At 36.9% G+C, this 15,959-nt stretch overlaps 1 protein-coding gene across 1 annotated transcript in view; it reads right to left on the bottom strand.

The window, feature by feature from the left end:
* RAVER2 (ribonucleoprotein, PTB binding 2) overlaps positions 1-15,959 on the bottom strand; it is a 91,963-nt gene that overhangs the window by 40,692 nt on the left and 35,312 nt on the right. Inside the window, exons 5-6 of the mRNA XM_059374991.1 lie at positions 10,362-10,488; positions 1,553-1,638 (exon numbers count right to left, since the gene is read on the bottom strand). Coding sequence (XP_059230974.1) covers positions 1,553-1,638; positions 10,362-10,488 — 213 coding nt within the window. The remainder of the gene's footprint in view (positions 1-1,552; positions 1,639-10,361; positions 10,489-15,959) is intronic.

Below are 15,959 nucleotides of genomic sequence, written 5' to 3'. Positions count from 1 at the left end.
CGGCACTGTGCCACAAAGTGAGACATGCACAATGCGACCTGCCCTCACGGATCTTAGAGGCTCCTGGGGAAGGGAGACATTCATTAATTATAAACACATGGAATTATACATGGTGACAAGCAGAGCAAGGAAACACAGGGGAGCTAGGAGAAGACTTGGAGACTTAGTTAGATGTGGTAAGTTCAAGGAAGGTGTCCCTGAGGAACTAACTCTCCCATGGAGATCTGAAGACTGTGGGGAAGTAACCAGGGAAGTCTGGGGGACTCAGATGGTGTTGGAGTGGGGAGCATTCCTGGCTGAAGGAACAGCAGTGGAGCAAAGACCTGAGGAGGAGGAGAGCAAGGTCCTCTGAAGACCTAAAGCTACCCGCCCCCCCCCCCCCCCCCCCCCCCCCCCCCCCCCCCCGCACTGGGACAGTGACACCCGATGAGCAGGAGAGGCTGCGACCCAGCTGGCTTAGGCCTTCCGGGCAAAATTAAACATTCTAGTCTTAATTCTAAAATAAAGAGAATTATTTATTCTCTGACAATATTAATACTCTGAATTCCCCTCCCATGTCACACTTCACATCTTATTGTAATTCACATTTCTTTTCTATATGTGTTGAATTTCCCTAAGAACAAGGACTCTGAATGGTTTTGTTCTGTGCTATGGCATCAGTGACCGGCAGAGTGTCCAGTAGAGGTCAGAGTCCCAATAAAATACGGGGAGTAATGGGATGAAAAAAGACCCTACAATGTACAAGGTCCTATGTTAGATTCTTTTTTTTTTTTTTTTTTTTTGAGGTATACGGATACAATGCATTTTAATGTATTCTTTTCCAAGTTACTATTATTTAAGAAAATAAGCAAATTCGTATATAAACTTTCACGTATATAAAGTTCATATTTTATCTATTTTTTCCCCATCCTCAAATCTATGTTAGATTCTAATGAAAACTAAATAAAAGATAAACCTGTGCTTTAAAAAGTTGTGTTTAGGACTTAGATGCTCATTTACTCCACCCACCAAACCTCCATTAGGGATTCGGCTGGACTTGTAAGCAGGCTCCTACACAGACACAGCCTTCAGCAGTACCTGACTGTCATGAGTACATTTGTATATACAAATGCGTCCTAAAATACGAATCTGAAAAAGGTTAGAGAGTTATTTTTTATTCTTACATGAATTATTTGTATATAGATTAAATTTTAAGAATTAAGAGTTTACGTTCACTTATTTTTTTCTTTCTTTCTGTAATACTTGGAGTTAAGCAGAAGTCTTGTTTTTAACCACTTATTTCTACAAAAATATACCACAAAACACACCTCCTTCCCTTAATCCCCTTTAATCAATGCCCAGAAATCAATGCCTAGAAATCAATAGGTAGAACTACACTGCTTTGACCAGCTTAATTTGAACTCAGGTACTCAGTATGTTTTCAGGTAGCTATAGTTATTACTAAGGATTTGTTTAAAAAACAAAATACCTGTTTAACTTCAGGAGAATTTTAAACTTTGGGAACAAACAAATGAGTCACTCCGAGTTGCAGTACTCAATGTTATTTATATACCTGATGTGCTTTATTCAAATGCAAAAGCGCGGAGGAGATGGATGGGTTCATCAGATGGGGCAAGCTGTGAGGTGTTCCGAGAACTGCTTTAAGAAAAGAAAAGTAAAAATTTAACTTTATGATAAGACAGAAACAAACTCCAAAAGGGGCCAATAGTATTTTTTTTTAAACTTAACAAATTCATCCAAAGTTCAGTGATAAACTGACCTTGTCATTGCACAAAAACTGGTGAGGTCCCTTCCTTGTGACTCAAACCTAGAGTTTTATTTAAAATTCCAACACCTTCTATCATCATAATAAAACACCAAACCTAGCCTTTCTTTTCTCTAGCTCTTAGACCAATAAAACGAATTCCATCTTTTAGTGAGTATAATTCTTACTGAACTCGTGTTATTTGCTCAGTATTTTTATTAGGTGTTTGGGTATTACTCTGGCAGGGTGGGGGAAGGAAGGGCAAGATACAGACTTTTCCTTTAAAAAGCCTACAATCGGGGCGCCTGGGTGGCTCAGTGGGTTAAGCCGCTGCCTTCGGCTCAGGTCATGATCTCAGGGTCCTGGGATCGAGTCCCGCATCGGGCTCTCTGCTCAGCGGGGAGCCTGCTTCCCTCTCTCTCTGCCTGCTTCTCCATCTACTTGTGATTTCTCTCTGTCAAATAAATAAATAAAATCTTTAAAAAAAATAAAATAAAAAGCCTACAATCCATTCAAGAAGAGAATATATGCACAGAAAAAATATTTACATAATAAAAAGAAATATGAGCATCATAGTGGATAGAAAGAATAAATGGTGACCACAATTTTCTTTTTTTTCATCAGGTTTGCCTGAGCACAAATACCAGAGTATGTATCAAAAGAGATGTCTCCAGAGCATGGCTCCGTCATTTAAGCATCTAACTCTTGGCTTCAGCTCAGATTGTGAGCTGAAACCACATCCAGCCCTGCTCTGGTCCTCCCCACTTATGCACACTCTCTCCCTCTCTCAAATAAATAAATAAAATAAATCTTTTTTTTTTTTAAAGGCAAGGGGATGTTTTCAGAATAAATAGTATATAGACAAAAAGGGCCATGAGATAGAAAATTTATTAAGTAATTTCATCTAATTACTATAAATCAACTGGAAATGGTCAGGCATAGAAAGCACTTCAAAAAGCATTTAATTTCAGGTCCCCTGGCTGGCCCAGTTGGTGGAACATGTGACTCATGCAACTCTTTATCTCTGCGTTGTGAATTCATGCCCCATGGTGGGTGTAGAGCTTACTTTTTGTTGTTGTTGTTGCTAAAGATTTTATTTATTTATTTGAGAGAGAGGGCAAGCAGGGGGAGCAGCAGAGAGACAGGGAAAAGCAGGATCCCTGCTGAGCAGGGAGTCTGAGTCTGAGGCACGTCTTGATGCCAGGACCCTGGGATCATGACCTGAGCTGCAGGCAGCCACCCAATCCACTAAGCTACCCAGGCACCCATAGAGCTTACTTAAAAAAAAAAAAAAAAAAAGAATTGCGTTGTCCGATTTTGAGGAAAAAAGGAGGGAGGGTTAAAATATTAGTGCCTTTAAAAAAAAGTATTTAATCCAATGATAAAAAATATTTAGATATTATATATGTAATATATATCATCTCTACAAGTTTATCCCATGTTTTCAAAAGTACTTTTTTCAAGTTTTACTACTTGCTAAACCAGCCTATTTCATCTTTGGAAAAATGACCATTAGAAATTGCTTTCTTTAGAATGAGTCCATTTCATGATTGGTGGTAGGAAGATTAGGTCATTAGCACTAGTTGTTTATAAAGACAGACCATTTATTAACAAAGAGGATTAAAGATGGCATTTCATAATGATAAAGGGGTCAATTCATCAAGAGGATACAACAGTCTTAAATGTGCTTCAAATAACAAAGCTTTAAAATATGTAAGGCAAAAATTTCTAGAACTGACAAAGTAGACAAATCCACAGTTATGGTTAGAGATATCAACACCACCTCCTCTCTTTTTTCAGTTAGTCACTGTATTTTGTTACAAAACATTAATATTTTTTCACAGTTATTAATGAATACAGTATTTCCCAGTTTAAAACCACCACCACTGAAATCAAAACACTTGAAAATGTCTACAGTCTCACATCCTCTGCCCTTATCCTTAGCTCTTCGCTAATCTCCCATGGCGCCCCAACCTCCCCTTCTCAAGAAGGCTTGAACAGTACTATCAATCAACAATATATACAAAGGACTATAATATATAATAATATATCCTACGAATAAAAGGTTGGTTTAACATTGAAAAATCAATGTAATTCATCATGCTAACAGACCAAACAAAAACAAAAAATACATATGATCATCTCAGTTAATGGAGAAAATCACTGTATACATTCCAGCAATTATCACAACAAAATTTCTCTGCAATATAGAAACAGAAGGCAAAGTTCCCAGCTAGAAAAAGAAAATCTGTGAAAAAAACTATAGCTGACCTAATAAAAGAATGAATGCTCTCTAAGGTCGGAAACAAAGCAGAGATGTCCACTCTTACCAGTTCAATGCACAAATTATGCTGAATTTCTGTCTATTGCAGTAAGACAAAAAAAAGAAATTAAAGGCAGGGCACCTGGGTGGCTCAGTTGGTTAAGTGACTGCCTTTGGCTCAGGTCATGATCCTGGAGTCCTGGGATTGAGTTCCACCTAGGGCTTTCCTGCTCAGCAGGGAGTCTGCTTCTCTCTCTGACTCTCCCCCCTCTCATGCTCCTTCTCTCTCTCTCTCTAATAAATAAATAAAATCTTTAAAAATAACAATAATAAAAAGAAGTAAAAGGCATAGATATTGGAAAGGAAGAAATAAAATTGTGTTTATTTGTGGATTATATGACTGTCTATACAGAAAATCCTAAGAACAAAAGCCTACAAGAAATAATAAGCTAGGTTTGCAAGATAGGATATACACAAAATCAATTGTACTTGTATATGCTAGCAACATGAAATTCAAAATTGAGATTTAAAAAGCAAAACTACTGGGGCACCTGGGTGGCTCAGTGGGTTAAAGCCTCTGCCTTTGGCTCAGGCCATGATCCCAGGGTCCTGGGACTGAGCCCCGCATCAGGTTCACTGCTCAACAGGGAGCCTGCTTTCTCCTCTCTCTCTGCTTGCCTCTCTGCCTACTTGTGATCTCTGTCAAATAAATAAATAATCTTTGAAAAAATAAAAATAAAGAGCAAAACTATTTAAAATCACATCATGAAATGTAGAATACGATGGATAAATCTGACAAAATATGTGTAATATTTGTACCCTGAAAACTACAAGCTATTGGTGGAACAAATTACAGGAAGCCTAAACAAATAGAGAAATACACCATATGCATGGCTCAACCTCAAAACTGTCAATTCTCCCCAAATTAGTATATAGATTCAACACAATCCCAACCAAATTACTGACATTTTTCATAGAATTTGACAGGCTGGTTCTAAAATTTATGTACAAAAACAAAGGACATAGAATAACAAAACAAACTGAAAAACAATTTGAAACAAACTGAAAAAAGAAGAAAGTTGGAGGACTTACACTAACAGATTCTAGGGCTTCTTATAAAGCTACATTTATCAAGACAATGCAGTATTGGGATAAAGACAGACATTTAGATCAGTGGATTAGAATAGAGAGTCCATAGATAGAGCCATGAATATATAATGAACCTAAGTGGAAGTTCAGTAGGAAAAGAGTAATCTTTTTTAACAAATGATGCTGGAACATCTGTAAAAAAACTAATCTAGAACTTTACTTCACATCATTAACAAAAATTAACTCAAATTGAACCGAAGTTCTAAATACAAAAGGTAAAATTAAAAATAATTTTTAAAAGGTAAAATTATGAAATTCTCAAATATGAGAGAGTATCTTAATGACCTTAAATTTGTCAAAGATTCCTTAAATCTGACAAAAGATGTACCAATTGTAACAGATATAATAAACTGGGCTTCGCCAAAACAATAAGTTTTGTTCTTCCAAAGACATCGTTAATAAAGGACATCTTAGGGAGTGAAAAAATATTTGCAAACCCATATATACAACAGCAGATTTGCATCCAGAATAAAGGGCATTTACAACTGAATAAGAAAAAGTTAACTCAATTTTAAAATGTGTAGTATATTTAAAAAGATATAACAGAAAGATAGAAAGATGGCTAATTAGCATATTAAAAGATGTTCAAAATCATCCGCCAAAAGGAATACTCAAAATCACAGTAAGATAGCAGTATATACCCAACAGAAAGGCTAACATTAAAGCACTAGCATGTCAAGTGTTGGTGAGAAGACTGAGCACACTGGAGCCCTAGACAGTGATGGGTGAGAACGCCAAGCGGTTTAACTACGCTGGAAAACAGTTGGCAAAGTTTCCTATAACTTAAACATTCACCAACCATATGCCCCAACCATTCCACAACTAATTTACTGGCAAGAAACAAAAACATAAGCTTACATAAAGTCTAGTACACAATGTTCACAGAAATTTTATTTGTAATAATCCCAAACTAGAAATAACCTAAATGTTCATCAGCAAGTCAATGAATATGCGAACTGTGGAATGGACTACTACTCCTCATTCAAAAAGAATAAAAATTATTGATACATGCAGCAATGTAAATGAATCTCAGTGAGCTGAGTGAAAAGAAGCCAAACGGTACATACTGTGTGATTTATAGAAATTTCTAGAAAATACGAGCTATAGTGACAAGAATCAAATCAGTAGTTTCCTGGGAATGGGGGAGAGGTAGATTACAAAAGGCCAGATAGAAATTTTTAAGAGTAACAAATATGTTCATTATTTTGATTTCGGTGGATATACATATGGGTATACACATATGTCAAAATTTATGTATACTTATAATTTTATACATGTCAAAAGCATACCATTTTTTAATATTCTAAATATGTGCCAATTAATATGTAATTATGCCTCAATAAAGCTGTTAAAAATATAATTTAGACTACAACAAATTGCACACTACTTAAAACTTAAAATGGATACACACACATACATACAAAGAAAGAAGTCTAGAATATTTACACTGTATTGTATTTTTGAAGATGGTTAAAAGGTCTGGACTGAAGAGAAAAGATAAGTATGGTCAGAATAACCTAACCAAACCGGGCCTGGGGGGAAAAGTCAACCTGATGGAAGGGTACAGATTAGACTGAAAAGGCAGACAAGTGTCCTTAGGAATTAACAAACCAGACCACATGTGAGTAACCAGGTATGTGTGATTTGTGGGACAGAGATGTAGAGGAAGGGGATTAATCTGTAAACAAATACTATATCTCTTTCATTATAAAAAACAGTGCTGCTTTAGGTGCATGAGATGAACAAGACATAAATCCTTGCAATTATGGAACTCACATTCTAGTAGGAGAGACAAATTATAAATAAGTAAATATATGTGTTACGTGTATTATGTGAAAAATAAAACAAGGGTATAAATATAAACATATTATATGTACTACATTTAATATAAGCAGAAGGAATTACAATTCTTAGGTTGCTCAGAGCCCTCTGTGAGGAAGTCAAAGTAGTGTAAATGTTAGTGGATAGCGCTAACATAGAAAGGACATAGGGGCTCAGTGGGTTAAGCCTGTGCCTTGGGCTCAGTTCATGATCTCAGGGTCCTGGGATCGAGTCCCACATCGGGCTCTCTGCTCAGCAGGGAGCCTGCTTCCCTCTCTTTCTCTGCCTGCTGCTCTGCCTACTTGTGATCTCTGTCAAATAAATTTTAAAAAAAAGAGAGAAATCTTTAAAAGAGAGAAAGGACATATCGAAGGAAATAAAGATGGAGCTTACTGATGAACAAGAAACTCCGTCTTTCTGGAACGCCAAGAAACTCTCCAAACATCCTCCAGAAGCTCTACGTGTGTTCCAGAGGTAGATTTCGCCCTCCTCCCTTGCCACACCACACAAACAAAAAGCCATACGTGGTGAAATAACTTCTCCATTAGTGTATGAGTGGAAAGCCTTATTTAAAATTGTGAAACTAGGGGCGTGTGGGGGGACTCAGTCGGTTAAGCATCTGCCTTTGGTTCCAGTCATGATCCCAGAGTCCAGGATCAAGCCCTACAACAGGCTCCCTGCTCAGTGGGGTGTCTGCTTCTCCCTTTGCCCCTCACCCCACTCATCCTCCCTTTTTCCCTCTCTCTAATAGTAAAATCTTTACAAAAAACAACTGTGAAACTTGCACTAAAATAGGCATGATCTCTATGGCCGCATATCAATCTGAGTAGAAAGGCAGAGTAGAGAATATATATTCTTACCCAATAAGAAAAGACAAAAATACAATACGGGAGAGGAATTACTGAAGAGAGCCGAGAGTCCAAAGGTGTGGCCAATACTTGCCAAAAGACCCAAGAGCATGCTGTATTTCCTTCAAACACTAATACAATCTTGGACTGCATTAACATAAATATAATGATCATAAGAAGGAAATCTCACCCCATTCTGTGCTGATCAAAACCCATTCCCAGGATATGTTTGTGTCTGTGTACACCATATTGCTGGACAACCCAGAAAACTGAGGCTAATATCTCCAAGATGACAACTAGTTGGGGAAACTAGAGAGCATTTCTTAGCATATGTTATGGAAAGTCAGATATAGAACTGTAATCTCCAAAGAAGTCTATGAGATGTAGGAAAAAAATGCTAAAACTCTTGTTCATATTTACTTTCATCTTTAAATAAAGACTTTAGCTTTATCATTTCTTAATGTAAGGGTTAACAAGGTACATTTATGTAAATGACATATAACTGATAAATATAGTGTATACACTGGAGCTTTGCTCAAAATTTACTGATAGTGGGGCACCTGGGTGGCTCAGTGGGTTAATGCCTCTTCCTTTGGCTCAGGTCATGATCCCAGGGTCCTGGGATTGAGCCCCACATCGGACTCTGCTCAGGAGGGAGCCTGCTTCCCCCTCTTTTTCTGCCTGCCTCTCTGCCTACTTGTGATTTCTGTCTGTCAAATAAATAAATAGAATCTATAAAAAAAAATTTACTGATAGTGCTGCATAGTCAAAAAATAGATTTCAAAAAGACCACTGACCTGGAGAATAGAAGACTGGGAAACCAAAAAAATGACTAAGTTTTCATGATAGTGGTCTTCAGATATTATTAGAAGTCTTTTCTTATAGAAGAAGCAATGGACTTATGCTGTGCATCTTCAGAGGAAGAAGCACAGAATAAGTCACTAAAATTATAGGGTTTACCATCTAATATAAAAAATAAACCTAGTTATTAAATTCGTCCAACTAGGGAATAGGCTGCCTTGGGAAATAATGAGCTTCTTGTGCTTTGAGAGGTCAAGACATAAAAACATCTCTCTCTACCATTAAAACTGTAGAAAAGATATCTGAGTATGTAATAGGCTGAGCCAGAAAACCTTTAATGCTCTTCTTAGACACAAATAATTGATGATTATAGGATATACATACTATGAATATTGTTGTATAATAAAAAAATTTAACTGGTCTTTGTCTTTGGTGTCTGGAAGGAAAATTCTAAATCTTTGAATTTTCTGAGTGATGGGTATGTCTTTGTTATGCTAATGAGGTCACTGGAGGTGGACCCTTACAGGGGCTGGTCAATGCCAGAAATACCAACCCTATGATTAGGGGGCTGGGGCATTGGGTCACGTGGTATCAGCTGGCCCTCCTGACCTCCAGGAAGAGGAAGGAAACTGGAGGTTCAGTTCCGTAACAGCCAACCAAGGCTACATAATGCAACTCCAACAATGCCAAATTTAATTCCATGGAGATCCCTGGTTGGTGAATACACAGACGGGCGGGGAGGGTAATGTGCTCTGATTCCATGGGAAAAGAGTGTAAAATCTCTGCATTCAGGGCCCTCCTAGACCTAGCTGTAAGAGTATCTTCACTTGGCCATTTCTGAGTTGTGTTCTTTACAATAAAACTGTAATCATCAGTCTGGTGTTCTCCTAGGTTCTACGAGTTGTTCTAGCAAATCATCAAAGCTGAGCGCCCAAATCTGTGGCAAGCTGGTCAGAAATACAGGTGGTCTGGGGACCCCTTGAGCTTGTAGCTGGTGTGTGAATCAGGAGCAGACCTGTGGGGGGCTAAGTCCTTAACTTGTGGGGTCTCTGCTAACCCTGGGTAGTTAGTGCTAGAACCAAATTGCAGTCCACCAGTCCGTGTTAGACCAGCTGGGGTTGAAACAATAAGTATACTGAAACATTTTTTATTCTAAACTTTAGTACTGAATATAAAAATCCACTTCTTCCTAATGCTAAAATATACATTTTCTGTATATAGAGTTGTGCATTTCAAAAGCTGCGCTCTTACCAGAATACTAAATAGGTAGGTATTTAGCATATACCAATATGATAAGACTTCCATAATATTTGTCATTTTCTACAGAGTACAACAATTTTCCAACAGAAGAGTTACAAGGGAAGAGGAAACATACCTTTAAGACATTTGAACAAAGTGATTCTGCTAAAAATATTACATGCAAAAGTATCATATCCTTTGTTGGTAGAATCCATAACAACAAAAATGTGTGAATTATCTGGTCTCTAAATTCCTGTCAACTAGGAGCTAAGCTGGTTTTAATATTTAACATTTACTAAAAGGAAATTAGGAAACGCATAAGCAGATTGTATCTACCAAAAATAGGGAAAACATATCAGCTCAGATCATTAATTAAAATTCACTGACAAGTCCTAGAAAAATATTTTTGGACTCATTTAAATGTGTTTTTCACGCAAAACAGCACAAGCTGACTTCATGCCAACATTCTATATTTAATCTGTACCCGTGTGCTTACCTGGTTTAACAGCTCGCCCACAGAGCTGGGGCTGTAGAAGAACTTGTAACATGGCAGGATTGTTTAAACTTTTCATAATTTGTACAGGATTTGGCTCTGGAAGTAAGCCTTTTTGATTACTGTGCATCTTCAATAAATACAGAAATAGAAAACATCAGAACAAGGATAAGGACAAAAGATGAGATTGTAAAGGCTTTCTTCCAGAAGTTCTCACTCATCTTTATGATAAATGCAAATTGCTTTACATGATACATTTCTGTATATATTCTACAATTCCTAATTATAATGTTAAGATATTCTATTATACAGCATATACTGAAATCTTCACAAAATGTCTCTGTGAAATACAATTTGGCTTTAACAGGACTGATAATTTAGTAAGATAAATCTCATCACACAATACAAGTAGAAAAATGCCAAGGGAATCTGAATTTATTAATGGGGAGAGAATTTGTTGACACAGTATGAATACTTTATACTACAGAATAGCCTTACTATAATGTTTATCTAAAGCATAATAATGTGGGTTGCCTTACAAACAAAATTTTTCTTGTACTGAAAGTCTTCATTAGGGGCGCCTGGGTGGCTCAGATGGTTAAGCGTCTGCCTTTGGCCCAGGTCATAATCCCAGGGTCCTGGGATGGAGCCCCACATCAGGCTCCTTGCTCAGCGGGGAGTCTGCTTCTTCCTCTCCCTCTGCCCCTGCTCATGCTCTCTCACTATATCTGTCTCAAATAAAAAAGTCCTTAAAAAAAAAAGTCTTCGTTAACTTAATCTTCTGAGACAAAGCTGAACTGGACTCACAAACACATGCGAGGTATAGGTAGCAACCTAAAAATATGAAATTGCTTTCAGTTTCAAAAACCAACCTGATAGATGAGAACATTAATATACAGTTATAATATACCATAAACTTCTAGTCATGAAAAATTGGAAAACCGACAATACGAGTGGGATCCCTCTCTAAACCGAGATACTGTGAACCTGAGAGAGAGAGGGTGACATATCTAAGACTCGGACACAAAATCTGTGAGAACTCTCTGAAGAGAGAAGGAGGGGGGGTCTAGACATGGAGGTAGAGACTTCCACAGGGAGCATGAGGGAGTCTGGGTCTACGCCAGTTTGGGGAAGGGCTTTTGTCTTGTGCAACTGTAATGAGGGCTTTTCTGGCCAGCACAAGGAAAGAAACCCCCAGCATCAATCCAGGGAATGTCACAGGACCACTGAATTAAGTTTCTCCAAGGTGCAACCATTGCCTGGTTGGGTGGGAAAAGGGCTGTGGTCAGGGACAGATAGTAAAGGAGAGGTTCCTGGCCCTGGGTTCTCCTCTGATCTGAATTTGCTAAACCCTAGCTAAAATGAACATGCTTCTGCTCTCCCCTGCCCAACCTCTAAACACTAACATTCGAGGAAGCCGAAACCTTCCCAGGGAAATACCTCTTCACAGAACACAGCTAGACATCTGGAGAATGTAGCCATTAAATGTAACAAACCAAATCACCTCAAAGAGATGAGCCAGAATTAATGGTTAGAAAATAATAAGAACACCACATAGCAATAGGCATAATAGATCACCCTTAAAAATTTTTTATTAGTAATGGGAATCAAGGACAAGCAGCTACAAAGAATAACTAATTAGAAATACTGGGTATGAAAAACATAAACGTTAAAAAAAGAAAAAAAGCTGCCCTCACCACGTACTTGGCATCGTTCTACACACTTTATGTGGATTGTATCACGTAGTCCTCCAAAACAACTCTACAGGACTGGTACTATTATCACCATTCTATAGACAAGGAAACTGAAGAAACTCATGCAGAGCATCAGTCTTAACCTCTATCCTGTGCTTGAACAGATCAATAGTAGATTATGTGTGGCTGAAAAACAGAGACTTGAAAGATCAAAGAAAGCTCTCTGAAGACAAGGCAAAGGATAAAGAAGTGGAAAATGCAAATAAACCAAACAAAACATGGAAATAAGAAACACGAAAGAGAAAAAGCAAGGCAATGGAGAGGCTGGACCTGTCAACCTGTATAAAATAGGAGCCCCTGAAAGAGAAGAAAAAAGAAGGGGGGCTTTGAAGAAATAATGGCTGAGAATTTCTCATTGTTCAAGAAAAATTAAAGAACATGGAATGAAAGTGGTTACGGTGTTCCAAAGATGATGTATAAGGAAAAACACACATAGTCACATTTTTGGGTTTGAAACTTAAGAACATCAAAGCCAAAGAGAAATCGCTAGAAGCTTCCAGTGAGAAAGAATGTATTTCCAAGGAAACAGAAATGAACTAATACAATCTTCTCCCTCAAAGCATCAACATTAGATTTGAGAAGGCAACAAATTAGTATTTTCAAAATGCCAAAGGAAGAACTTTGAATCTCTATTTTTAATATTTTTATATCCAGCTATTATTTAAATATGTGAAAAATAAAAATACTTCCAACTACACAAATTCTCAAAAATTTTTACATTAATACCTTCTCTGAAAATGAGACAGTGAGATACAGTAAATGCAATATTACATGATATGTGCAAATAAAGATATGCAATAGCATAGCTCATTTCATTCTTGCACACAAAACCCAGTACCATGGGGAAAAAAATACTTCAGGCAATCCTAAAGTTAAAATGTGGACACCAGTATGGTGGTAGGTGAGGTAAGGAAGGAGGAAGTAGGATGGAGATAAGACTGAGTAAGTGGGAAGAAAGGGATACTGATAAATCTAGGTGTATAAATAAAGTAGGGGCGATCACCACCAATAGGATAAAGTCAAAACATATTATTGTCAAATGTGTAGAAGAAATTTTTTTTTAAGTAATTATCTTTCTATGGATTTTTTTTCCCCCTCATCCACAAAATCTCAACCCTTCACTTCCTGATCGTAGGGGCCTCAGATAATTTAAAAACCTCATTTAACAAACATTTATTTGGTATCTAGTGTAAATGAGTATGACTGATGCTGGGGAGGAATACCAAGATGTGCAAGACACAGCTCCCTGCCTTTCTAGAGAAGAATTCGAATAAAATGGACCAGGGGAGAACCCAACCATCAGTCGTTACAACCTCTCCTTTGTTGGCCTTTAGCTATCAAGCACATTGCTGCTGCAATGGGGGTAGGCACTCAACCAGTTTAGTTCTCAAACTGTTGTCCTCACACGGAAAATGCAGAATTCCATTTAATTTTCACTTTTATGGGGGTGACATTAAGGAAGGCACATTTGGGTTTGCTGTCTGAGGGGTTTCCTTTTTCCTGTCCCAGAGATGCTTACCTACTTCCACCTGCTCCCCAGGACAACCCACACTCAAAGAAAATTCTTATTTATCCAATGTTTGATGGGAAATGAAAATATTTTTTAAAAGTATAGTTAAAAGAAAACATGATATAAGAAAATAATAACTACATATTTAAACAGTTTAAGTACCAATTAAAGACAGATTTTTAAAAATGTTTTAGAGTGACATGTTAGCTATAAGACACATACCTACAATGACAGAAAGATTGGCAATGAAGGGATGGCAAATATAAATGAAAATAAAGTTCAAGTAGCAACTGTAACATCAGAAAAACACAGAGGGGTAATCAATAGGACTACAAACAAATACCTAATAATAATACCTATACCTATCTATCTGTCTATGGAGAAACAACTAATAGAATGAGAAAAAGAAAATCCAACAATTATACATATAACTTCTAATACATTCCTCTCAGACACTGAAAGATCAAATTAAAAAATAAGCAAAGATATGGAAGATCTGAGTCACAATTAATAGTCTCAAACTAATATTTATACATACATATATGCACATTTAACCTTGTAACCCACAAACAGAGTTTGGATTGTTTTTGAGCCTACATAGCACTTTCACAGAAAGTAACCATTCAACAACAAAATGCAGCCAAATCAACATTAGGGATTAGATTCTCTGACCACAATGCAATAAATTACAAATCTATGTCAGAAGAACAGTTTCTTGAAATTCCTCAGTGGAATAAACTGAAAAATGGAAACAAAAGTAATTAAGCTTTAAGTTTAAAAGGAAATCATAAAACAATTTGAAACATTTATAATTTAAAATTTATGACATGTTGTATAGTTGTTGAATCACTCTATTGTACACCCGAAATTAATATAACACTATATGTTAACTAGGATTAAAAGAAAAACTTAAAAAGCCAAAATAAAATAAAATTCAGGATACGTAAGTATAACAGTTAAAAAGAAACTTAATTTAAATAAATTAATCAGAAAATACAAATAATATAGATTGAAAACAAAGGTGCTAAGAATTAATATCAATAAAGACAAAGGAGAAAGAGTAACCCCAAAGAAGAAAACAAGGATATTATAAAGATAAAGACAGACACTGGGGGAAACAGTAGGGAGGCTCCTTAAGAAATTAAAAATAGTATTGCCATACGATCCAGTAATTCCTCTACTGGGTTATTTACTCAAAGAATACAAAAGCAGTAATTTGAAAAAATACATACGTCCCTATGTTTAGTAAAGCATTATTTACAATAGCCAGGATAGGGCTGCAGCCCCAATGTCCACCGATAGATAAATGGATAAAGAAAAGGTGAGATACATACATACACATACATAGGAATATTACTCAGCCAAAAAAAAGACTTACATCCTGCCATTTGCAACAACATGAATGGATCTAAAGGGTGTAATTGGTAAGTGAAATAGATCAGAGAAAGACAAATACCCTATGATTTCATTCTCATGTGGAATTTATGAAACTAACAACAACAACAAAAAGGGACAAACTAAGAAACAGATTCTTCACCATAGAGAACAAACAGATGGTTTCCAGAGGGGAGGTTGGTGGGGGATGGGTGAAATAGATGAAGGGGATTAAGAGTACACTTAAGATAAGGAGCCCTGAGTAAGGTATAGAACTGCTGAATCACTATATTGTACACCTGAAACGTACACCATATGTAATCCATACTGGAATTAAAATTTAAAAAGAAAGGCAGAAATAAGGAAAAGATAGAAATAACAGAACAAAACCTGTTTCTTTGAAAAGACAAAACAGGGAAATCTTTTCTAAGACTGATCAAAGAAGGGGTACGTAGGTAGCTCAGACAGTTAAGTGTCAACTCCTGATTTTGGCTTAGGTCATGATCTCGGGGTCATGAGATCAATGAAGCCCTGCTTCAGGATCTGTGCTCAGTGTGGAAACTGCTGGAGATTCTCTCTCTTCCTCTCCTTCTGCAACACCCCCATTCATGTGCGTTCTCATTCTCTCTCTAAAACAAAAAAAAAAACTTATGAAAGAGAAAAAAGAAAATGCAAATAAATATACAATACAAATGAGAACAGTAAACAGAACAATTTGATTTTTTTTTAGATTTTATTTATTTATTTGAGAGAGCGTGAGAGTAGAGGGAAGAGTAGAGGGAGAGAAAGAGGCAGGCTCCCACCTGAGCAGGGAGCCTAAGGCAGGGTTCGATCCCAGGACTTCAGGAGCATGGATCAGAACAAATTTTTAAAATAATATTATAAATGACTATGTGCCAATAAATTTGAAAATGTAGACAAAGTGGATGAATCTATAGAATATAATGAAATGCCAGTATGCTA

The sequence above is a fragment of the Mustela nigripes genome, chromosome 14, assembly GCF_022355385.1.
Source record: "Mustela nigripes isolate SB6536 chromosome 14, MUSNIG.SB6536, whole genome shotgun sequence".
Classification (NCBI taxonomy): domain Eukaryota; kingdom Metazoa; phylum Chordata; class Mammalia; order Carnivora; family Mustelidae; genus Mustela; species Mustela nigripes.
Note: the sequence above shows the minus strand (reverse complement) of the source record. Positions and strands in the feature narration are given on the sequence as shown.